This window comes from Netta rufina (assembly GCF_964035555.1).
Source record: "Netta rufina genome assembly, chromosome: 5".
Taxonomy (NCBI): domain Eukaryota; kingdom Metazoa; phylum Chordata; class Aves; order Anseriformes; family Anatidae; genus Netta; species Netta rufina.
The window spans coordinates 36,856,100-36,881,461 of NC_140128.1; the positions used below are offsets into that span (position 1 = coordinate 36,856,100).

Consider the following 25,362-nt stretch of genomic DNA (forward strand, 5'->3'; position numbering starts at 1 on the left):
GGTAGGCAGCTGTATGGCATTGCCCGCATAACTCAGTGCACGGTTCTCTTGTCCTGTTTAGACGTGTCTTAATGAACAAGGTGTATACAAGCTGTTTCCAAACAACTATACTTATTTGAATGGTAACAGTCTCAAACTCTATTAAAGCAAAATTCTCTGTACTTCCTACTTTGCTTGAGTAAGCACTTGGTGAAAGCAGGGCAAGCCTGAGACTCTTAACAGTTTAATCCTGGCAGAAAAGCTTAATGTGTTGTGAGCTCCTCACCAGGCCTTGCCTGAAGTAGCCCTTTGAGCTGTGAGCTCCCTGCCCTCGGAGAGGTCACTGGAGACAAACCCTGTCACTCTACAACAACAAGGTTTCGCTTGCTGTGGTAAGGGCAGCTGATTTGTGCTTGTGTTGGACTCTGAAAACTGGTGTTGGTGTGCTTTGGTGAAGTGTGGTGCCGGGGTTCACATTTCAAAAGCAAGCGCAAATCTATCAAGAAAATTAGAGGTGTCTTAGAATGAGACTGACAGGACCTATTGCATTCAATTTCTGCCTTGCTTTTGGGGGGTGTAAATCTAGTACCGAAGGTAAAAGGGGGCGGGGGGGGGGGGGGGGGGGCATAAGTTTACTGTCTCTTGTTTCCAGCTTCTAGGTTGTGTAGAATGGGCTGTTGGAAGGAAAATGTCATTCAACAGATTTTACATAACTTTTAATTAAACAATACTATACCTGAACACTGAATGAAACTACTGTTGCATAAACTCCATTATTTGTCAGCATCTTTTCCAACTCTAGAGCGCTGGTTGTATCATCACACAGAAAAAGCTTTTGTGTGATGTGTCTACCATTAATTTCTGACTGTACCCAAACTTTTGAGTTGTAGCTTAAAACACTTAGTATATTTCAGCTCTGAAGGAAGACTTAAATAAAAACTCGAGTTATAAACAAATTTACACTCTGGTACAGTGAGTGCTCTGTGCTTCTGTGTGTGATCTGAACTGTTCTTACAGAGAAATTAGGGTGCTCTGATGATGATTGGGTCTGGGTTCCTCCAGGTGTATGAGATTAAGTGTATTCATTGCACGCTCTTGGGAGACACAACAGTATCTTCAGATGAACAAAAAAAAAATACATTAAGAGCTTTTTTTTTTTTTTTTAAAGATAAATTTATTCTAGTTTGACTCAGCATCAAGATTTTGTGCTTCTCACTTTCAGATGAGTTGCGAGCTGGTAGTTTTCAGTGGAAATCACAGGTACTTAGCACCTTCCAGTTTCTAGACTCAAGTATGTCCTACCCACTTTTCAAATTATCAAATACTTATGTCAGTTCTCCTTTTGCAGAACATCATGAGCGATACATATGAAAAACAATATACTAGGACGTGCGAAGGACTTTAGAATGGAATTGCAATCAACCCAAAACTCATAATAGACCCTGCTACCCAGCTTCCTTCTAACAACTTTTCTAAATGATCTAGCTCTCTGCTAGGCCACAAAGGAAATGAACTAAGAACACTGCCATAATCTACATAATCTATACCCTTTGTACTAATTTAGCAAGGTAATGTTTGAGTAGTACATCAATTTCTTCCTCTGCTGAGAAGCAAGCGACTCATCTTGTACCACCAAGACAGAATCATCCAGGGCACTGAAAGCAGACTGTGTACACCTCTATGTATGGTGTTGGCTATAAAATATAACTTGTATGTCTTTGTCACAAATGTTTTGGTAGAGAGAGAGATGCTTTTGCCTAGGATTGAGTGTGAACCTTATTTCCTCCAGCACACCAAGGATCAGCTTTTGATTTTGGATGTATTTTTTCCCACTACAGTACTCCCTCTTTGGAACTATTTGCTTGCAATGAAGGAGGGAGAGTACCCAAATATCACCACCTTTGCTTTGGGTAGAAAGTGCTACAATATGTATCACCATGCAGTTCAAGTCTAGGCAGCACAAGGCTAAAATGTCAACAGTAGAACTGGCATTACTGCCATACCTGGTGAAGCCACTGGGAGTTGGCAGGGGTAGAAATCTTAAACTTGTGGATTATCCTAGCTTTTTCCTTAATATGATCCATTACTGACTGGCAAACAAAGGATAAATACTGTTAACTGTAGTAGTAATGCTGTGTGTAATTCATGCTTACTGAGACTATCCAGACCATTAGTGTTCCTGCTGTAGTGTGTACATATACCCAAGTTTGTTAGGCTGAAATAACATAATGCTGAAGCCAAATCCACTGACATTAATACAGCAGGGCAGCTGAGGTGCTGGGGAAGCGGTGGGTGAGCAGGCTTCAGAAACCAGCTAACTTGCTCGCTCTCCCTCGGCTGCAACTAAATTGCAACTGAATTAGATGGACCATTGACTTGACTCAATAGGGCATTTCTCATGGGGCTTGATTTGTTTCTCAGCAACATCCTTTAGAGGAGCTTGGGGGTTACCGGTGCCCGCAGAGTAACTTGATACTGATGTCTGAGAAACTGTGAGGGGCTATGCCCCACAGGCCCGATGTTCCTGGGGGACAGTCTGCTGAACTGCAGAAAGGAGTTCAATACCCCACTGAGCTGTTACTGCTCACGTCCACATGCTGACTTTTGAATTACACAGCGAGCCACTCTGGAAACCAGTGGGGTTTCTGGTCTATCCAGGGAAGGGAACTGCATTTGTCCAGTGCTTCATCTTGAAAAGAGGAAGGGTGTGAATGGCAATCTGATTCATTCCTGGTGGTGTGCCAGTTGCTTCAGCAGCTAAAACTGTTTGTGAACTCTGCCTGTGAGTGCCCTTGCCAATTTCTTTGAGTTTTATGTGACTGTTTGTGCAATTATTTAAAGTGTAGAAAATGGAAGGCTGGACAATTTACAGGCCGAATTTGTAAACACTCTGAGAGATTGCTACCTTCTTATTGCTACATCAGGAGTGAAGTAATACTAGCACCTTATTCCCCCTGCTCATTCAATATACCTGAAGTCAGACTGTGAATTATGGCTGCTGAGATGGCAGACCCTCACCAGTCCTGCTGGTTGGGGTATGAGAGTGGAAATCTCCAGCAAAAATGTGGAATTGACAGCTGAGGATGGTAAAACTTTGTGGACTCTTTCCCATGTAACTTTTCTGCCAGAGCTCCAGCAGTACGCACCATAAACTGGATTTATCAGGCGGTCTGTTGTAATTAGTCAAGTCCCTATACAGTCAGCCCTTCAGAAGGGAGAGGGAGGTATTTGTTACCACAGAACTGAAGGATGTTGAAGGAGTGGAGGGGAACAAATTCCCTCCTGTCAAAGGATATGAAGACAGAAGTTTCTGTACTTGCTACTTGGGCTAGCTGATAGGTGGGACTTGAGGTTGAAGGCAGTGTGACAGGGCTGGCCTGTAGTGCAGTATTTGTGCTGAAGCAATGTAACGTGTGTTTGGTGACTCAGAATTGAGTGCTGCTTCCCATTTATGCTCGAGCAGGGCTTTTACATGTGAATTAGTGGTGGAGGTCCAAGCTGGGTTCGGAAGTGCAAAGTTAACTGCAGGAGCAATGCTCATGGCTGAGGACATTTTTGCTGCATTACACGGCTCTCACGTGTTGCCATGGAGAGTGGGGACAGGGAATGGAAAAGGAAGGCGGTAAGGAGGGGAAAATGGAAGTCGAGCCAACTGGCAGGGCTCTGACGACTCATGCACGGCGGGGAGGTCCTGCGGCCGCCATTTCCGCCTCGGCAAGAGCCGGGCGCGCGCGCGCGGCCACTTCCGCCTCAGCGCGGCGGCGGCGACGGCGGGGCGGGCGGGCGGCTCACGTGACGCGGCGGCGCTCTCGCGCGCAGCTCTCGCGGTGCCGGGCCGGCCCCCCCCACCCCCCGCCCGCGGCCCCCTCTCGCCCTGTCGGCTCGCGCAGCGGCGGGGCTCTCGCTATATAAAGGGGCGCGGCGGGCAGAGCGGGCGGCTGGCGGCGGCGGCTGCAGCCCCCGGGGCCGGCGAACGAGGCCGGGCCAGGCCCGCGGGGCTCTCTGCAGGCGGGGGGGAGAGGCCGGGGGGGGGCACGGCAGCCGGGCAGGTTTATTGTTTTAGGGGCGACTTCCCCCCCCTACCCCCCCGCACCGCGGTTGGGGGCGTCCCGGGGGGCTCGGGACATGGCGAGCTCGACTAACACAAACCCCGTGGTAAGGACCGGGCCGGGGGGCGAGGGGGGCCCCTACCCCCGCGCTGCCTGCCCCCGGCCCCCTCCCCTGCCCCCGGCCCGGCGGCGGGAAGGGGGCGGCGGGGACGGGAGGAGGAGGAGGAGGAGGAGGAGGAGGGGGGTGGCAGCGGGCAGCCCCCCGGGGCAGCCAACTTGTGGCGCCCGGCGCCGGGGAGGCGGAGAGCGGAGCCCGGGGGCGGCGGGAGCGGGGCCGGGGGGAGCCGGGGGGGAGCCGAGGGGGGCGCGGGGCGGCGGCGGCGGCGAGGCCGGGGTCCTGCGGGGAGGGGAAGGGCAGGAAGGGAAGGGAAGGGCCGGGGGGCGCCGCCGCCGCCGCCGCCGCCGGAGGGAGCCGCCCGGGGAAGGGGCGAGCGGCGGGGGAAGCGCTGCCGCCGCTGGGAGCCCCCGGCCGGTGTCGGTGCGGCGGCGGACCCGGCCCGCGCCCCGCTGGAGCCATTTTATGTTGCTTTATCCGAAGGAGACGATGGTTGAAAAGCACTTCTCCCAGCCCCGCGGGTCGGCGCGGCTCGGCCGGGCGCGAGCCCGGAACTTTTTCTGCAGCGAGCGAGGCAGTATTTATTTTACAAAGACAAACTCTTCCCCTCCTCCCCTCCCCGCTCCCCCCCGTGTCCCTTCTCGTGCTTTCTGCACCTTCGTGGGTGGCTTGCTGCTGTGCTTGCGCTCACACAGGTTCGCAATAAGCAGTCACACCAACCTGCGCGGCCACCGAGCCCCCCCAGCGCCGCTCTCCTCTCCCCCGCTGTCCGCCCCCCGGCCACGACCCCCGCCCCGAAACGCTGGCGGAGACAAACCCGGCGTCCCGGCTGCAGGCTCGGCCCCCTTGTTTGTGGCTCTCAGATCCATCATGGCTTCCCCCTGCCTTTCTGCCTGCCTGCTCCTTGTGTTCCTCCTCCCTGTGGCTGCCCTGTTTATATAGAGCTATTGCCGCTCTCTAATATAGACTCTGCTAGGATGGGAAGGTGCTTTCCAGCCCCACGTCACCGCCTCTCCATTTAAACACCACATCAGCCTTTAAATAGGGAGAGAGCCGCCGAGCGCGGGCTGGGAGGTGCATGCATCCGCGGCGGCGGCTGCCAGCCGGGCTTTTTGTCCCTCCGAGCCCGCCCGGCCCCGGCTCTCCCCGCACCGGGGCCGCTGCCTCGCCTCGCACAGCAGCCGGGCTCCGCGCTGTGCTCGCCTCCAGCCTCTCCCGCCTTCCAAAAGCGTTCACCTTTCTCTCCCCATTTTCTTTATTTTTTTTTTTTATTTTTTATTTTTTTTTTTTTTGGTCACTAGCATCCAGCTAGCCCAGAGTCGCGTGCTAGCTGCACGGTCTTCCGCCGAGCTTTTTCGGCTGGATGAGGAAAGTAGAATTGAAATGGTTCTGCCCCGGTATGTCAAGGAGAGATGTGGTACTTATTGTGTGGCGCTTTGCCAACATCTGCCTACAGCTGTCGCACCAGAAGTATCATTAATATTAAAGTTTTGTCTGGGGGCTCTGGGCCGCAGATACTACTTAATGAGTTTTATGTGCTTCTGGTAACTAAAGATGATGGATGCACGCGGATTTTGCTACAGTCTGAGAAGACTTTACTGCAGTCTGAGAAGGGCAGAGGTTTTGGAATTTTCATTAATATCTTGGAATTTTCACTAATATTTGAGTTAATTACAATATTTCGTGTACTACAAAACATACAAAAGCACATGGAAAGCATCCGGGATTTCCTTTCCAAATCCAAAATTTTGTAGGCTGCCTATGATGTAAGGTCGTGCAGTTGCAAAGGAGTGGCGTTGCTTTGTAGCGTTCTGTCAGGTCTTGTATCAGGAAAATTTCGGACAGCAGTCAGCCATTACATGTGACAGGATGCATTTCAACTGTGTGATCTGAACCTGCTGGTTGTCCTGTTCGTAAACCACTGCCTTTACTTTCTTATTGAATGAAAAGGCTCTGTCTTCATGTAGTAAATCCAAGGTTTCGCTTCTCTTTTTCTACCAAGCTATTACTGAATAGGAAAATACATGCACTGAATGATTTTCAGAGCTCTTGTAAATGACTTTCTTTCAGCAATTTGCTAAGGCTTATCGGTGCTGCACCTCTGCGCTGGCGTAACGTAACTTCTGTAGAGTTCTCTTGGAAGGTGTCTGTGTGTGAACGTGGTGTTCAGAATTAGAGAAGACAAAAAATTAAAATGAGCCTGACTCCAGTAGGCGTGCTTTAGGCTAAATTTCAACAAAGTAGTAAAACCTTGCAATCTGTGATAAAAATCGGGCTTCGCTCCATAGCAATGGTAACAGTGCTTACCTCAGGGTTATCAAAGAGGAGTGGGAACATCTGGAAGTACTGCAGCCAGATGATGGCTTTAGCAAGCCAGATTTGGAGCCTGGTGTGCAATAGTATCACATCAGCATCCGATCAAATCTGGATTGCTAGACAGCTGTTCTTGCTAGTAAAGGGCCGATATAAAATGTTAACAGTTGTATGCAATGTAAAGTTTTGTAGCTGGCAAACATAGTTACTTGTAAAGTCTGTGACAATGTTTAAAAGAAAAAGCACGTTTTATTAATGACTTACAGCGTAGATTTTATGTGGTGATTCTTTTTATGCTCTTCTTTGATGTAACAGTGGCTGAAATTAGTTACCTCTGTAGTGTGCTGTTCTGGCTGTGGTATAGCTGGCCTATAACTGGCCTATAGCTGTGTCTCCACCCCAGGAGAAAGGAGCTGGCAGCAGTGCAGGGGTATCTGCAGAAGTAACCAGGAACAAACTGCAGTCAAATGCACGAAGCGTGCAGCGCCTATTTCTTCGTGATGTGCTGGCACTTGGAAACCCAAGCTGCTGAGTCCCAAGCGGCGTGATAACAATGACAAAGAGATGCAGGTTTTGTGCCCTCAGAACTGGTGGAATGTGGGAAGTGTAGGCCCCCAAAGGCATGTGGCATTTCTTAAAATAGCCGGCTGCTTGCTCTTCGGGTTTGGATAGCATGCGTGCGCGGGTAGCAGTCTCACCACGCTCAGAGTTTTCTTTACAAGATGTACAGAGAAAGTGAAATATAATCATTTCCCTATGTTCCCAGAGGGGAAAGGACTAGATTTTAAATCTTTTCTATGTGTTTGTGGTTGTATCTAATAAATCAGGAATTTTAATTGTTGTCTTTCATGTATAGTAAGTGTTTGGGATAGTGTTTATTGAAGAGTGATTTGAGTATGTTTGCGCTTAAAAGGGCTCGAAGTTTACAGTAATGCTCTCTTTATGAGGGAGGCACTTTAATATAAACCAGATGAAAGCATGATTATTTTAATAGCGATCTTTTAAGTTTCTATTATGTTCTCATTGCTTTCTTTGACTGAACCTGGAAATTTATTGCAGAGCTTAGCTCACCTGCTGTCCTGTCTTTGTAGGCTCACTCAGTAATTGTGTTCCTCTGTTTGGTTTTTGAGCGCGTAAGTAGCACATGAAAAAGATTGTCATTCAACTGCAGAGTTTTAGGCGGTTTATATAAGCAACTTGAGCATCCTGTAAATAATACTTGAAGCCAACAGTTAGTGTATATCTAAAACAATACAGCATGCTTCCTTTTGAAGGTCAGGGATTAAGACTGTTCTGTGATTTCACTTGCTGGATTTACTTCTGTTGAAGTAGTAAAAGAGCGTTTTGTGTTATTTTTCAAAATTCCTCTATGGATGGCTTTTGAAAAAGGCGCTGCTGCTCCATTTATAGGAGTTGCATCTCTCTTGACTGCATGCTCAGTACAAGCATATACAGCAAAGGTTTTCAGCCAGCCAAGCCAAGATTTGCCTGAGTATGGTGGAAATGTGGATGTAAAATCGGTAAGTGCAGGGGGTCAGACACTATCTCATCGTAAAGCATAGATACTTATTTTCTCTGCTCCTCTCCTTTTTCTGCTAATCATATAACAGTGACTATTGCATATTGTGATACTGGCTGATCAGAACAGTGCCCTGAAATTCTGGCCCATCATCAGGTCCAGTGCGCTGTACAGCTCATGCAAAGCGATGCATCCATCTGCATACCCCTTGTGGGTTTGTAAACCGCCTTGTTCGTGAGCCCCATTTTTCAGGCACAGTGCTTGCTTGTGATGCCCTTGAGGTCTCGGCTGCTCACTTGGGCTGCTGGAGGTACACTAGAAGGACATCACGTTGGTGGCAGAGCCAACTCCTACGCTACTGGCCTCCCTTTCTGCTCTTATGCTAAACTGGTGCTGAGCTCAAGAAAGTGGTATCCTGGTCTTCGCATTTGCTTTTCCCCCTAATTATGCAGGAAAAAAAACGAAAATGTTCCCAAGCAGACTGTTGAGCTGTAAGGTCAGTTTGCTGTATCTGAATATTAGTATTTTTTCCTAGGGCTTTGTATTCCAAGAAAGCCTTGTAAGCACACCTTCCAGGAATGCCTGACAGGAGGAGGTAACTGCTGGTGGAAGTCAGTAGGGCCTGTTTGCGTAAAATCTGTTTTACTAGTTAAGTGGACCCAATAGATGATTGAAGGAGAAAGTGCAACCTCCAGGAATTTGGTTCATGATTTCAGGCATAGAGGAAGTTCTATTGACTGAAGTGAAGCAACTCACGTGCCTACGGATCAGCGTGTTTATTTGCAGTGTGGTTTTGTCTTCAGGAAACAGATGCTTTTAATACAGTGAGGAACAATATGCAGAATAGGTCAAGTGGCATTTCTGTTCTAATTGAATTGTGTAAGCTTTATGCAATTTGTTTAATTATAGAAATAATAGGGCTTAATGTTATTAAGCACAATGTCTTTTTGCATCTGCTGTGCATTAAATCTAAGTGGAGAAATAATCCTATTAATGATGCTGGGTATTTCTGAGTTCCTCACTGCACAGAACTAAAATGCTAGTGCACAAGAGTAGTCACCTTTTGTAAGTCTGTTTCAAATGTCTCTATAAGCACAAATAATGCTGTACGTGCAACTTCAAGATACAGGCATGCAGTACTGTACTGTTTCGAGAGAAAAAAATGCAAATCTGCTGTTTTTTGTTTCTTCTGGAGAAACTGAGTTTTGGATGTAGGTGCTGTAACTGTAGTTTTCAGGTAAGGCAAACATCCCCTATTACTTGGGGCCAGAAAGTTTTTGCAAAGACAAGTTTAAAAAACAAACAAAAATAAAGATGAATTCTGTCATTACAGCTGCTTGATTTGCAGTGGTTTGTTTTGAAGCTGCAAAGTGGCAACCTAATGAAATGTGAAATGGAAAAAAAAAAAAACTAGTGTGCTGATAGCATGGCGTTCCCCAAAATGTTGGGGGTGGATTTTCTGACCAGAGTTGTAGTGGGGTGTGTGTGTGTTTATTTTATTTTATATTTAAATGTAAAGATACTCACTTTGTTTTGTGCTTATTGTCTGTTCAGCTTCGTTAAATCTTGTGCTGTTCCCTCCTCCTTTATTCCATGATGGAGGTGTAACCGTTCTGTTTCATAACGCGTGCGGTGTAATCTTGGGCATATCTGTAACGGATTCAGCACTTCTGGGATGCATTAAGCATCTGTGCGTGCATAAAAGATGTGTTTTAAGCGCATGCAATAAATCTGTGTAGTTCCTGCGGTGCCGATCTATCTCGCTGTGTGCACTTGGTGCAGATTTCCTATACATTCATTGGAGGGACAGCCCTCCTGGAGGGTGAAAGCCACCATACAAGTACAGAGTGTTTTGCTTGTGTGCAGCATATCTGATGTGTGGCATCATTTGGGTTTTTTGGCAGGAAGTCAGGGAGTGAGGTGGAGGAAGATGTCGGCTGACAGAAATTTGTAGTTACTTTCAGATTAGTTTAGGAACAGCCTGTACCCAGCCAAGGAACAGCCTTGAGCAGTGAAGTATGTATGGCTCACAGGCTGCAGGCTGATCAACCCTAATCCAGACCTCCAAGTTCTACCATGCAATTAAATAGCACAGATGTTTAAACCCCACCAAAGTGCCATTGAGGTTCACGCATGTAGAGAGGTCCAAACAGTGGTATCTGCTTAAAAGGTACAGCATGTGTATGGTACAACTAGCCTACGGTCTTATGAATTAAATATTACACATTTACTGGTAAGGTTAAGTATTCTCTTTTTAAAATTGGCAGTCACCTAGTCCAACCCCCTGCTTCAACAGCTTGCCCAGGACTGCATCCAGGCAGCTTTTGGGCATCCCTGAGGATGGAGAGTTCATAGCCTCTCTGGGCAACCTAAAGTGAATTAGCAGTTTGCTTTGCCAATGACAATTCAGGCATGAAATCAGTGTAATAGAATATGCGTATGTCTAGTTTTGCCCCCTGAAAAGTGTGTATTGTAAAAACATAAGGACTGAGTGAAAACAAAAGTCTGTCTAGTCTAATATCTTGTCATCAGTAGTTTCTGTAAATAGATGTGTTAAGGAAGAACAGGACATTCATATATGAACACTTTGAGTTTTCTGAGGCTTCAACATTTTTCAGCTCGGCAACATCCTGAGCCATAATCGATTCCTGCTCAGCTAGCAAGCACCAATGAGTTTCTTCTCTGTGCATTTACCTAATGTTCTTTTGAACTCCTGGCTTTAACGTACTTTTTTTTCTTTACACATTTAGCACGTACACTGGCAAATAGGCCACAAACTTTGCTAAATGGAAAACAATCTTCTTTTCCTTGTTTTGAGCTAAACTCCTCATGGCTTGAAGACTCTTGTGACGCAAAAGATGGTGGATGGTCCCTTCCCGTTTCACCTTGTTTGAGCTGTTTTTGCTGACATATACTTTCGTGCGTATTTTAGTCACTCAAATGTGCAGCATATTCTGTAGTGCACTTTTCAGAGGGTTTATTTTTTTTTGAAAAAATCTTATTTTAATGTTACACTACTAAATTTCTTTCAAAAATAATGCTGACTACTTGTTTGTTTTTTTTTTTTAAGCCTAAATTGTACAGGTCTGTAATTGAAGATGTCATTAATGATGTCAGAGAAGTTTTTCTGGATGAAGGAGTGGATGAACAAGTTCTTATGGAACTCAAAACAGTAAGTTACAACTGAAAAGATTTTAAATAGACCAATGCACCGAATAGTTCTTGGGTCTGTCTACTGTTGTACGCAGTAAAATACTAATTTTTAATTATCAAAGCAGTGTATTGATCTGCATGTCTGTAGCCCCACATCATTTGGATTATACTGCTCTAGAAAGAGGTCTGCCCACCTTGTTTACTTGCCCTAATATGGCATGTCAAACTTGACAGAAATTAACAACACATCTGAGTTTACAGTGCAACCGTTTCAGTCCCTGAAAAGTTGTATCACTTCTTTAAAAAAGAAAAGGGAAGGAGAATATGTTTATTTTAGAGGTAAAACAATTCTTAAGCTTTCTGTGCCGGAAAAGTAAAATGCTTGCTATACTTGGTGTTTTTGTCTTAGTGAAGATGCTTTTGACTTATTTTCATTGCCAGATTATTGCAGATACTATTTGTGGTTTGCAGAAGTATTGTTCTGGGGGAGTGGTATGTGATAAATCACACTGCGTGTGTCACACTACTCCAAATATCTCTGATTCGGAGTATTCGCTTCATATACAGTGTGTTTGAATTGTTGACAAGGGGCCAAAAGAAAGGCATGGTGTTGACTTGAGCTGTACTCAATGGGTTTGCCATGCCATGCTTCAAAAGCTTCCTGAGTAAAAGTAGAAAGTTCTCAAAAGAGAAAATAAAAGGCAGAAAAAAAGGAAGAAATAAAGTAAAAGGAAATTGTGGAAGTAGTTGCCTGCTTATTTCAGCTGTTGGATAAGGCTTCCTTCAATAAACGGGATGTTCCACATCAAGAGTATTTTCAAAGTATTAAAAAGTGGGTGGCGTATGAACTTTGATTAGAAAGAAACATTTGAAGAATTCTTTTCCATGAAACCGTGACCTGGCTTGAGGGAAAGAGAATGAGCGCTCCAAGAAAAGCACCTGATGTTTGTGTTACAGGTGTGTTCTGCAGATCATGTCAGAAAAGATTCAATGAAGAAAGTGCCAAGAAGAGAAATGAAGGAAGGCTTAGGGAGTCCTAGGCAGGATTTGAGATCACGAGTCTTGGGTGCCCATAGCCTCCCTGACTACAGTGTGTTACAAAATACTCGTGTTACTGTTTTTGCAAGAGCTCTGCTGCTTTGGTGGTTGTGGCTTATCTTGAGAGACTTTCAACTGACAGTCAGCCCCCTGAGCTGAAGGGTTGGAGAGGCTGAGTTTGACACCGTAGTAGAAACTTTCAGTGCTTGTACAGAGACTTTATCTTAGGTACACCGGTATTTTCTGTTAGTGTTTTATCAGGTAATAGTCTTCATGCAACTTGTGTTGAGAAGTTCCAGGAAGAAATGACTTGGGGAAAGCTGTAATAAAGAATTGATTTTTGTGATGAAAGAGATAAGAAAGAAAGAAGGTAGAGAAGTGGCAAACCTGAAAACTATTTAAAAATATCAGTTTATCTTTATTCATGCTTCTGTTAGGGTTGTTATGATCCTTCCACAAATGGAAAGAAGGAAATGGAAGAAGGAAAGAATGAATGTTAAAGCCCGAACTGATGATTCTGAAGGGACTATTTAATTCTTATTAAAACATTACCTATGTGAAGTTATCTCTTCAATCTGTATTTGCCAGGGGCTTTTTGGCTAAACAAACTGCACGAGATAAACAGTGAAAACAAATTCAATTATGTAGTACTGTCTTTATATCATTACAAGTCTTGCTGAGTAAGAATGGTACAGAAAGATTTCTCTTTTCTTTTTCCAACTAGCTGTGGGAGAACAAGCTGATGCAGTCCAAGGCTGTAGATGGCTTCCATTCAGAAGAGCAGCAGCTTTTGTTGCAGGTGCAACAGCAGCAGCAGCAACAGCAGCAACAACAGCATCACCACCACCATCATCACACACAACCTCAGCCACAGCAGACTGTGCAGCAGCAGTCTCAGCCACAACAGGTTCTTATTCCAACGTCTCAGCAAGGTCAGACTTACTCTTTAACATCTCTGATGAAGGACTCTCAAATTAGACCAACTCCTTCTGTAGCATATTTGAAATCTAGAAGGATGTTTGTACCATGGGTAGCTGTGTCTTTACGTCAAACTTCGTCTCTGCTTGACTCTTTAATGGGTCAAGAGAGCTGTTGTGGTGGAAAAGTATCTTGGCATTTCTTTTAGTCATTCCTCAGAAGATTTTGGAAAAGCTGATTTCTTCTCTTACTACTTAACATATGTTTTCAAAATACATGACTTTCAGGTTGTGGCAAAAATCCATTAACAGCTCCGTAAATTCAAGACAATATACGTATGTGGTTGGCAGCTTATTCACAAGATAGTAATGTCATTAGGAGCAAATTATTTTAAAAAATATTTAAAGAGCTTGTTAAGCATAAGTAGATGCTAGAATGTGAAAAATACCTCTATAATGGTCTGAATATAAGTAGATGTTTTCATGTAGCAGGTTTCAAATGAAAAGCTTAACAGCTGTTTTTTTTACGGTTGTAGCAAATTGTACTGTGGGTGTTCACGGTACATTTGAGTTAGCCGTAAGAGCATTGTTTCTTGTAGTGATTGTCTTGATATTCATTGTCCGTGAATAATGTAAGGGAAACAACATGTTCACCATTTACAATTTAATTTAAAAAATAAGATGAACAGTACTGGATTCTACTGCAAGTTTGCCACATACACAAATCTGCTACCCAGCTGACTACTGACTACTCTGCTTCAGCTGAGTTTTCAGTGTGGTATTGCAATTGTTGCTTAAAGATATTTATCTGTCTTAGTCAGGGACTTCAGTCTTCTTACCAGGTTTCATAGGTCAGGACCTGTGTTGTCATAGGCACAAATTGACCTCCTCTGCTCCACCCTCCCCCCAAAAAAGTTTCTATTCAATACTGAGAAGAACTAGTGTGAAAATAACTTGTTACTGTTTTTTGTTTGTTTGTTTTCTTCTTATATTACTTTGTTTTTGGCTGGAAATAAATCAGTTTGGACTGCCAGTATAAAATTTGTTTTGAGATTTAAGACCCCCTAATGCATCTTGAAAATGAGCTGGGTGTCTTCAACTCTAGTTTCAGAATCTGTTTACCCAGACCTCTAGTGGCTGCTTAGATGAATAGCTGTGATGCTACTGATCACATTGCCCACTACTGATCGGAGGTCCCTGTTCCCCCATTTGTTTCCTAGGGTAAAATACAGTCCTGCCTACAGCAACATGTTTAAAACTGATTAATTGTTGCCCTATGTTGTGTCCTAAGACCAAATGACAATGTGGAGGTTAAATGAATTTGGATATTGAAGCACTTTGATCACAGATACATGTAGTTTAATAAATTACATAACTTCCTTGTTCCCTGGTGGATGTTGTGCAGTGGGAGGATTGGGTGAGTTGGTGTAGTGGTTCTTTACACAACTTGGTGCAGTCCCAGAGAGAGGCTGGGACAGTCAGCATGGTTGTTCCTGCTGTGCTGTGTGTGATTCTAGTGCAGGGTCATGGCTTTGTAAAAGTTGGAAAGATGGTCTTGGACCTTGGTGTAGTGTTGTGGGGCTTCCCTCTCAAGAATATTTCCAGAAACTCTCAGTTACCTCAATAATCTTAAGATTACAGGATTTTACAGGATTGCATGGAAAATACCGTGTTGATGATTAGTTCATATTGCTCTGTCACTGTCCAGTTTGTGGTTACTGATGGTGGCACTCACAATCTGTTCCGTAGCATTCTGGACACTTGCACTTACAGATGATCAATAGATTGATTGTTCACATAGCTTAGCCATCTATTTTCTGTAGCACACCAAAACTACTGTGTTGTATGGGACAGGTGTTTGATGATTTTCTTTTACTACATCAAAAATGTCAGCGAAGATCACGTTTGTTAACAGGTGTGCTAACTAGACCACACTCAAGCTAACTGCTGTGTCCTGTTAACATACTCTTCTTCACCTTGCAACAGTCCTTGCAGTCTGTTTTAGGAGTTAATCACTGTTCGTTGATGTTTTTGGAGAACTTGGATCTGAATGTCAGCTAACTTATAAAAATTTCTTATATACCTTTCATTTCAGAAAAATATTTTAAATTTTGCTTTACATAGGATCAGAGTAGATCAGACTGACGCCATTGAAATAAGATCTGTAAAGCCAAAATAGCCATACCACCTCTCAGAGCTGTTGTTATGTATTGCCTTCACAGTAAAATTTAATAAGGTCAGAAGCTGCTCAGTAGCTCTTTTTGTTCTGAAGCCCAGCTGATGTTTGTGTAATGTCTTTTCGAAGTTATTCTGGCTTGGATGTTTTTTTGGGCCAACTGCATCATTTTCATGAAATGTTATTTTTTTTTTTCTGGTTTTAGCACCTCAGCAGCAGGTTATTGTGCCAGATTCCAAGCTGATACCACATATGAATACATCGGGCATGGTAAGAAAAGCCAAAGTTTATACATACATATGCTGTCATTATATAAGTTGTTTTGACTAAACAGTAAACACAAATCTGGTATTAGTCATCAGAGAAGTAGGACACATCGGTAAAGCTGTCTGTCATTGCTGAGTTCTGCTGCTGTAATGATAGTCCAGGAGAAGTAACCCAGGACGTGGTTTTGGTAACTAATCTAGGACTTACCTTGATGTTCTGCTTTAAGTGGGTTAGACCAAAACTTTATTTAAATTAGAAATTTGGTGAAAATCTGCATGATGATATTCTTGTCATATACCAACACAGCTGTGTTAACTGGTACAAATGTATTGCTAGATGCAGAAAACAACATTAACTGTTCTGAAAATTTAATTTTACAGCAAATGAGAGATTATTTGGCAATTCAGATCTATCTTTTCTGGTCTTATTTTTTAGATTCATGAATTTTATAGGAGGATGTGAAACAGTCTCGTTATTTATCCATTTCTCTCAGTTTTTATCTCAAGAGGTTATTCTTGGTTGTCTTGCTTTAAATGCCCTTGCAGGTCCTTGAAAACAACAGCTAGTAATAGTTAGTGAATTTTTATTCTAATTATATATTTGTATTTTTTACCACTTCTATCGTAAAAGCACATGAAACAAAGCTTTGTGATTAGACAAAAAGCATCAGCAACTTGCATAACCTTCAGTTCTCCATTAATTAGCTGCTTACCTTATAGAAAAGAATCTGAACTTCATTACTTAAATGGCATGATTTACCCAGAGGCTGAGAGCACAATAATATCTACCTTGTTCTAAAATGTTTTATAACTATTTCGATTTAATTTGTAACTTCCATAGTACAAAAGTTAAATGTTCTGTGTTTTCTTTTCCTGTCTCCATTCAGTTAGACCTCTTTGGGCAAAAATGAGTATGCAGAGATTTTAAAACCATGCTATTGCCTAAATGCAGATGAATTGTATATGGCAGAAGACTACTATTCAATAAATACTCTTTTACAGAATTCATTTGGAATTATTGTGTATTTCTAAGAGACTTTTAGGTTGGTACTAAAGACTGGATCTGACCTTGAGTATCTTGGAGTGCAGAGACAAATGAGAATTTATTTATCTGCCTTTGGGACATGAGGATGCAGTAAAGCACTTCCAAGTTTTGTTTGGTGTTCTCTTATTTTGGAAATTGTAACTACTATATGGATCAGCCAGTAAGGGGAGATCATGTTTCTTAGGATCAAGAGGTATATGCTCTACCCAGTAACAAAGTTTAAATCCTTTCTGTAGCAGACAGTAATCTCCCGTGGTTCCTCTATGATGAGGGAAGGGAGGCTTTTCAAAAGGTAATTGACGTTAGACCCTTGAAATGGAGAAGCCTCTGGAGAAGTCTAGGTCCCTGTGTGAGTAAAGGACTTATTGCAGATTTTTGTGTTTGGAACTCACGTGATTGTGTTGGAATTCGATTTCCTTGTAAGATAGAATCATTACCCATTGAGAGTCCTTGGCTTTTCTCTTTTAGCCAGATATCTTGAGAGAAAATATCAGTCATTCTGTCAACTGTCAGTACATTGTATGCATATATTCTCACAAAAGAGGTATGTAATTTGGGACTTGAAAATGCAAATCATTTGTAGATTGAAGAAAATTGCAAACTCCTTTGTGAAAACAAGATAGGGGAACGTGATCCTTGTTTAAGTACTGTGTTTTCCTTCACATATGAAAGATTGCAAGTAAAATAGCCACCTGAGCAATGCAGTGTTGTATTAGGTCAGCAGACAGGGCAGAGGAGAACAAAATCTGCTGAGCATAAAGACAAACCAAGAAACGCTGTGCAGCTGAGTTCAGGTGTGTTGTTTAGTGATTGTTGCTTGTCTCCTTCCTGTTAAGGAAGGATTTTTTTATATGTAGTATAATGTACAGTTGCTTACAGCCTGCTTTTTCAATTGCGTATGTGCAAGCGTTGTAAATAGCGATATAAAAAAAGGTACATATTTTCAGGCAGTGTATTGTGACATTTAACACTTGTGGCTAAAAAGCTTTTCCTGTATTTCAGAGTGCTGCAGCCACTGCAGCTACGTTGGCTCTCCCTGCTGGCGTTACTCCTGTTCAGCAGATACTTACAAATTCAGGTAACTGTCATAACACTGAGGTCAAAGAATGGTTATGTGGGTGCTTGGGAGGGAGAAATCCTGGATTGTACCCCCTGCTATAAAAATCAAAATCTGGGAACCAACCCTTAGACTGTAGTGTCATCTCTTCAATAAACTCCTGGACTCTTGTTCTCCAGCTGGTTAGTCTTATGAACCTAACAGTGGTTTGGTTAGATTCTGTGCACATCTTCTGTGCTTGTTAGACAGGTACGTGAAACAAGAAGACAGGTTCTTCTTTTTGCTGTCTCTCTCCTTTTGCATATTTCTGAATTTTATGAAACTTCTGAATTTTTTGAATCATGATCAGAGCAGAGATACTAGACAGGTTATAAAAGATCAGAATCACTTCATCTGTGACTGCAGATGAGGAGTGTCTTAAGGTTTTGGGTATCTGCTAAGCACACAGTGGAATTTCTAATTTTGCTGGCAATGCTAATTTTATTTTAGATTTATTATGTTTAAAGAGACATGCTGTACACTTAAAATATAAATGTGATTTTTATGAACAGCTTAACCAATGCTTTATGTACTTGTCCATGTATTATTCTGATGGTGTAAGCTTGATTCTAGGTAGGCTGTGTGTCGACAATAAAGGCTCAATTTTCAAGAATCACTTGGTGCTCTTGCCAGAATAATTCACTTAGTCTACTCAGAATCACTTGTGACTTAGCCTCCCTGCTTTAAACATTTGAATGTTTAATGGATATGTAGGTGAAATGAAATTGAAATCTGCATAGGTAAATTATTTTTGGCTTGCATACTTCATAATCAGAAGTGGTAAACAGCCCTATTAGTGCTTTGTTTGACATAGGTGCTATAGCCTAGTGTCTTTTCACTGGTGAAAACAGACCACAAATGCTCTTTAATTGTTACCAGTGTTCTTCCAGGAAACAAGTATCTAAACTACAATAATTTTAAATGGTTATTTCTGCTCTTTGATTCATTTGATAATTATTTATCTTATTACAGGCCAGATCCTCCAAGTAGTTAGGACTGCAAATGGAGCTCAGTACATCATTCAACCACAGCAGCCAGTTGTTCTACAGCAGCAGGTCATACCACAAATGCAACCTGGTGGTGTACAAGCACCTGTTATACAGCAGGTAAAGAAAAAAAAAAACTGAAAGTAGAAACCTTACAGTAATAATTAAGCAAGTTTGCATTTTTGCTGGGAAATTGAAATGGAGTACAAAGACAGAAATAATATATTGAAAAAAAATAAAGTTTCATTCGTAAAAAGTTCTTAAAAATTAATAATTTTGAAATGTAGCTTTAAATGTCATTTTTATTCTTGCAAAATTCAGACTGGCCTAAGTTTAAAATTGCTTTTGTGTGGCTCCAATGGCAATTATATGATGTGCATAATGTTAGTCTGTATCCTTTCACAAATGTGTTTATCAGTTAAAATGATTCTGTTACATAACACGTAGAAGAAAATACCTTCAAAAAAATACCTCCACGAAAAGCACAAAATCCCAAACTGGTCATTTTATTACTGAATCCAGTATGTTTCACCAGGATTTTTGTTCAGCTACAAGGTCAACTGTGCATCCAAATTTTGTTGGCATTGAATTTAGTCAGAGTTCTGCAGCTTAGACATGAATAACAATATGTATAGAGTTTAAAGTTGAGTGTTTTATGAAGAAGCTTAAAAAAATAGTATTTTATTTTAATTTAAACATTTCTTAACTGTGCTTAGAACTTGGGGTGATTATGGTAGTGCTAGCTACTAGCATGGAAAATGAAACAATAGGTTTTCTTCGGTTTAGCAATACAAAATGCAGAAAACGAATACCAAGTAGTGAGAGAAGCTGCTATTGAAGATTAAATTATCTGATATAGGTAGAGTATTAGTAACTTTTGTTTCTCTAATTAGTCCAAGTTGGACTGATGTGCTTTAATTGTTTAAAAGAGTAACGTGGTACCTTGTTATGTTATCAGTCACTGTACTTGCAATGGTATTTCATCAGGTTTTGGCTCCTATCCCTGGAGGGATATCCCAGCAGACAGGAGTAATTATTCAGCCTCAGCAGATCCTGTTTACAGGAAATAAAACACAAGTCATACCTACAACAGTGGCAGCCCCTACACCAGCTCAAGCACAGATTCCTGCAGCTGGTCAGCAGCAACCACAACAGCAGCAGGCACAACCACAAGCACCACTTGTTCTCCAAGTTGATGGAGCAGGAGACACATCATCTGAAGAAGAGGAGGATGAGGAAGAAGACTATGATGATGATGAAGAGGAGGACAAAGAAAAAGATGGAGGTGAAGACGGCCAGGTTGAAGAGGTAAAATTAGTCCTAATTTATAAGATTGAAGCATGTCTCTATTTATTTATTTATTTATTTTTCTCAACAGTATTTGAAAGAAAATTATATACCACAAAAATTGTTATATTCCCATGTCCTGGTTTCAGCTGGGCTAGAGTTAATTTTCCTCCTAGTAGCTGGCATGGTGCTGTGTTTTGGATTGAGGATGAGGATAATGTTGATGACAAATGGATGTTTTAGTTGTTGCTGAGCAGTGCTTACACTAAGCCAAGCACTTTTCACTCCTCATACTGCCCTTCCAGTGAGGAGGCTGGGGGTGTGCAAGGAGCTGGGAGGGGACAGAACTGGCACAGCTGACCCAAACTGGCTGCAGAGATACCCCATACAATAATGATACGGTGTCATGCTGAACAATTATATGGAGTGGCTGACCAGGGTTGGGGGGACTGCTGCTCGGGGATGGGCATCAGTCAGTGGGTGGTGAGCAATTGCATTGTGCATCACTTGCTTTGTATATTCTATTATTATTATTATTATCATTATCATCATTATCATCACTATTTCTTGTCCTTTTCTGTCTGATTAAACTGTCTTTATTTTAACTTGTGAGCTTTTTTTCCCCTCCTGATTCTTTCCCTGTCCCACTGGGGTGTGAGGGTAGTAAGCAAATGGCTCTGTGGTGCTTAGCTGTCTTCCGGGCTAAACCATAACAGTCTTTTAGTCTTACTTGAAAGAAAACTACATACCTCAAAGAATGTTACACTCCCATAATCTTGAGAATATCACTTCTATACTTGTACTTAATTTTCTTTATTTCCCATATTGAGGCTGTGGAAACTGTTGTTAGCAGAGCACCTTGAAATGCAGCTGGTGTGTGTAGGGTGGGAACAGCAAATACTGTTAATTATTATACCCTTCTGAAAACTTAAGTAGTATTTCTGATGCTATGGAAAGATCTGCCATGAAACCTTCACAAGCAAACAGAAGCAGTCAACTGCTTTTGGGACTGAGTGCATGTAACAGCAAGATGTTAGGAAGAATGACAAAAGGAGAGCATATTTTTAATACATCGAGGAGACAAATAACGTGGTCTGGCCTGTATCTTACTCACTGTGTAGTTGCTTTCTGTTGAACTAGAACGAGACCAAGAACTCAGATTATAAAACACCTTCTTAAAAGAGCAGGAGTGAATGTTCTTAATAACATTCTTGCTGCCTTCTTAACGCTGTGCTTAATTTAGACTTTGAATTTGCTTGGTTTTGAACTTGAGCCAGTGGTTCTTACCAGGTTTTGCTCTGTTACACCAAAAAACCACACAGAAAAAAAATCCTAATAAGCTAAAAGTACTTTTATTTCAGCTTCTGACAGGAAATTGAGCACTTCCTAAATCTGTCCCTAAAATGCATTTTGAATTATCAGATCACTTCCACAGTTTTCTGCAGCCATTCCAATTATCTTAAGATATCATTTAAAATGCCAGCATGAGGAGCAGTTGTAGTATTTCACCATCTGTATCACCCATATATTATACGCAGATAAAACTTAAATTTTTTATTAAGGAGTTAAATCAGTTTTTCTGTGATACATTTACAGTGGTGTCAAACAGTATTTTTCTATTACAAGTTGAATCCACATCACCTTTTCCATTATTACTATCATTATTATTTCTCTTCCCTTTCTGTCCTATTAAATTGTCTTTATTTCAACTCATGAGCTTTTACTTCTTTTTCCCCTCCTGATTCTCTCCCCCATCTCATCGCCTCAATATGGGAAATGAAGAAACTGAAATACAGGGATAGAAGTGATATTCTCGAGAATTTGGGAATATAACGTTCTTTGAAGTATATAGTTCTCTTTCAAATCAAACACTAAGACTGCTGTGGTTTAACCCGGCAGGCAGCTAAGCACCAGCACTGATGTCAGTCTGAATGTGTTAAAAGTATAGGTCAACATGCTTAAATATCAATTGTTCTTTAATATTGTCTTAATGCTAGTGCTATTTTTTTATATGATAAGGCTTTATTATCAGCATGTCAGAGAGCCCCTGTTACTTTTGCTCCTGGTGTTCATCAGGAACTACTTAATGAGTTGAGCAGTCCATTAAAAGTTTTTTAAGTCACTTAAATAGAACATTATTTTTGAAAGAAATTAGGACTTTTGGTTCACCTTTTTCTTCCCCCACTAGCATTTCCCTAGTATAGCTTACATATTTTGGGGCAGGTGGGAAGATGAGGATTACACAGAAGAGAAGCTGTTCTTTCTTAAGAAAAGCTTTCTTAAGAAAAGCTGTTCTGCTTTTATTAGTGGTTGTTTTAAACTTTCGAAATACTTGCTATTTAGTTGAGATGTGGGGGGGACACAAACCTCAGCTGTACTGTTCTCACCATACTGTAAAGAATTTAGTGCATCAGAATTCTGTTTTGTCAATACAAGCCTTCAAATGCTTGAGGAGAGGAGCAAGAAGGATCTGGAAGAGGTATGCAGTTTAGAAATGAGCTTTAAGACAATCCTCTTAAGTACAGGTGGGAAGGCTATGCTGGGAAGAAAAAATTAGACTTGCAGTTCGGTAGTGATATTTCTAAGTATCCTCGTGATGCTATCTGGTTATCTTGTAAGACATGCACAGTAAAATAGTAAATAGAAACAGTAAAATGATAAAGGAAATAGCACAACTTAGAAAGGTTTGGAAGGTGGAGAAACCCTTGGTAGAAAGAGGAAAAAATGAAAGTAATTTTTAAGGAACTTGAAAATACTAGAACATCTAGAGAAATTATTTTTATGTATCTATGCAAGATCATCTTAAAAATAGCTTTTTTTCTCCCCTAAAAACTTCATGCTTTTGTTGAGATCTTTTTCTGTTACATACATAACTAAGTCATGGAGTTTGTATTTCTAGTGGCATGCAGGGAGTGATGTGGGTAATGTTGCTTTTCCGCTGCTTAGAGGCTTTAAAAAATGAAAATCTGTACAATGATAGATTTTTTTAAAATAAATGACAGGCACCAGAACACTTAAAATAAAGAAGTAAGAATGTTTGTAGTACTAAGAGGTTACAGTGTCCAGAATCTGGCTTGATCATTGAAGTTGGGTACTGAAAGTGGTAACGACATCTCCTGAGTAATTGTCATGGAGGGGATAAAGGAAACAGACTTGATTTGTCCACTGGGAAGCCTAATACTTAATGTGTCAGATGTTTATTTAGGTCCATAGTTCATAGACAGACTGTAGCCTGATATGAGTAATCAAAGTAACAGTAATAACCTTGCAGTGTAACTTTTCACACGTTTCTTCCAGGAGCCTCTTAACAGTGAAGATGATGTGAGTGATGAGGAAGGACAAGAACTGTTTGATACAGAAAATGTTGTTGTGTGCCAGTATGATAAGGTAAAACATAAATGTGAGAAATCTAATTTCTCTGTTCTTCCTATCAAGTCATAACTTCAAAGTGACACAAAAACATCTGTGTGACTGTCAAGTATAGATAGATCTGTAAAGATTATAACACGAACGTTAATGTAAGAACTAATAACTGTTTTTAAAACTCGTCTCAGTGAAAGGTGTTTTTTATTTTTTGATGGACTTGGTGTCAGTGAGGAAAGCTTAGAAAAGTTTGATTTTTTTTTTTTATCATGTCTGACTGATTTTTAAAAAAAGGTTAATCCTTTGGGCTCATGAGAAGTGAACTCTTGTAAGTTTTGTAGTTTGCTGTAGCCAGAAATGAAAATAGTAGTCATTAAGATTTAGACTTGTTAGAAAACTACCTACTGATCACTAAAAATGTTTCTTTGTGGTGACTAAATAGTCTTCAGAGGAACAATTCTTTATGTGCCCTGTTGGTTTTTTATTTAAAAAAAACAATATGGAATGCTTTTACTTATTTTGCTTTAAATTCCGCTGAACTATCCTGTCTTCCCTAGAATGACTAGTTTCTTTCTTTATATTTGCCCTGAAATATGTGAGGATACATTTATGTCTGGAATTGTTTTAAATTTGTCCAGAGGCTCTTGGCACTTTTTTATTGAAGTAGTATGCAGAAAGATTATTCAATATGGATTTTCTTTCTTTGCCTGTGAGAGTTTACTTGCACTGTGAAGAATAAGGATCCTTTTTAAAGCAGAGAAAAGATTGTTGAAGAAAAAACCCTTCATTGCAAAGAATGACTTGAATATAAAATACTCAGTTATATCTGGATTCTACTTGTGCTTGTCATCAGATTGAGGAAAATAATATCTACATCCTAGCTGTCTTTCTCCTCTAGACGGTACTCTGGAATTGTTAGTTTCAAGGCAGTTCATGTGAGGGACCTTGGAATAGCAGTCAGAAAAGCTTATTGGGAGCTGCTAAAGCTGAGCAACAAGTACTATCTGAAATCCTCACCCTCTGCAAAATTAAGAACTTGAACTCAGTAGGGAAGTGTCCACCGTGAAGCCTCTAGTGCTCTGGAAACACTTCACTTAACAAACAACCATTCAGTTTGTTTTTCTAGAATACAAAACCAACAGCTCAGTTGTTCTGAACAAAGTTCTTTGTCTTGTACAACATACTGTGTCCTGCATCAGCTGATACAACAGGTGCATCTTGAACAGTGAGATGAGGGCGAACAGGTAGCAATGATGCTCACAGAGCACTCCACCGTCCTTGGTATCTTATATGAACATGGATCATCGTATGCCTCCTCAGTCGTCTCTGTTTGAAATCAGAACTACACTTACAGTTGTTACTTGTACAGCTCTCCAAACATTTGGTTACTCTTTCTTTCATTCTCCAGAGGTATTTTATTCCTTTATATCCTTCTGTATCATATTTGATACAGGTGGGTAATGCTGTGGGAGGATCAGAGCTATTCAGTTACAGTTGAACCTTCCATTTATTAAGTGGAGCAACAGTGTCCTGTAGTATTTCACGTGTGCTTTTGACCTCAGTGGACACAGAGCTGATGTTTTTATAGAAAAGTCTTTTGGAACACTGGAATTTCATTCCTGAGTTGTAACTGTCCACTCAAACCTATCATTTTTTCTACCAGTGCAATTGTTTTTTCATCATTACAGCCTTCCATATACATTGAATGTCACCATTGTTTTGTTACACAATGAGTTAGGACAGTGATGTCGTTCTGCAGCTCTTTGGTAACCGTTCTTCTCTGTATGATCGGTGATGTTTTGTCATTTTTTGGATGATTTGTGAATTCTTAAACTATGCACACTTCAGCCAGCCCAAATACCTTTTGGAATAATCTCATTTCACTGTAGTAACCGTGTTCTTGGTTTCTCATCTTTTACCAATTTATCAGAGGACCTTCCTGCTTACCTTATGGCAACTCAAAAGTTTCTGATGAGAGATTTGTGTTGAGTGCCATTTGGAAGTGCAGGTACACTATATAAGACAGGCTTTTTCTTGTTAGCTTCTTTGCTGATTCCAGT

The 25,362-nt window shown here is 41.4% G+C and overlaps 1 protein-coding gene across 1 annotated transcript in view; it reads left to right on the forward strand.

Annotated features, from left to right (window-relative positions):
• The first annotated feature begins 3,834 nt into the window (after positions 1-3,834).
• The window catches only part of GTF2A1 (general transcription factor IIA subunit 1), a 28,224-nt gene continuing 6,696 nt past the window's right edge, over positions 3,835-25,362 (forward strand). The window contains exons 1-8 of the mRNA XM_084288556.1: positions 3,835-4,134; positions 11,046-11,147; positions 12,891-13,098; positions 15,465-15,529; positions 17,573-17,648; positions 18,639-18,772; positions 19,640-19,960; positions 23,237-23,326. Coding sequence (XP_084144682.1) covers positions 4,105-4,134; positions 11,046-11,147; positions 12,891-13,098; positions 15,465-15,529; positions 17,573-17,648; positions 18,639-18,772; positions 19,640-19,960; positions 23,237-23,326 — 1,026 coding nt within the window. The 5' untranslated portion in view covers positions 3,835-4,104. The remainder of the gene's footprint in view (positions 4,135-11,045; positions 11,148-12,890; positions 13,099-15,464; positions 15,530-17,572; positions 17,649-18,638; positions 18,773-19,639; positions 19,961-23,236; positions 23,327-25,362) is intronic.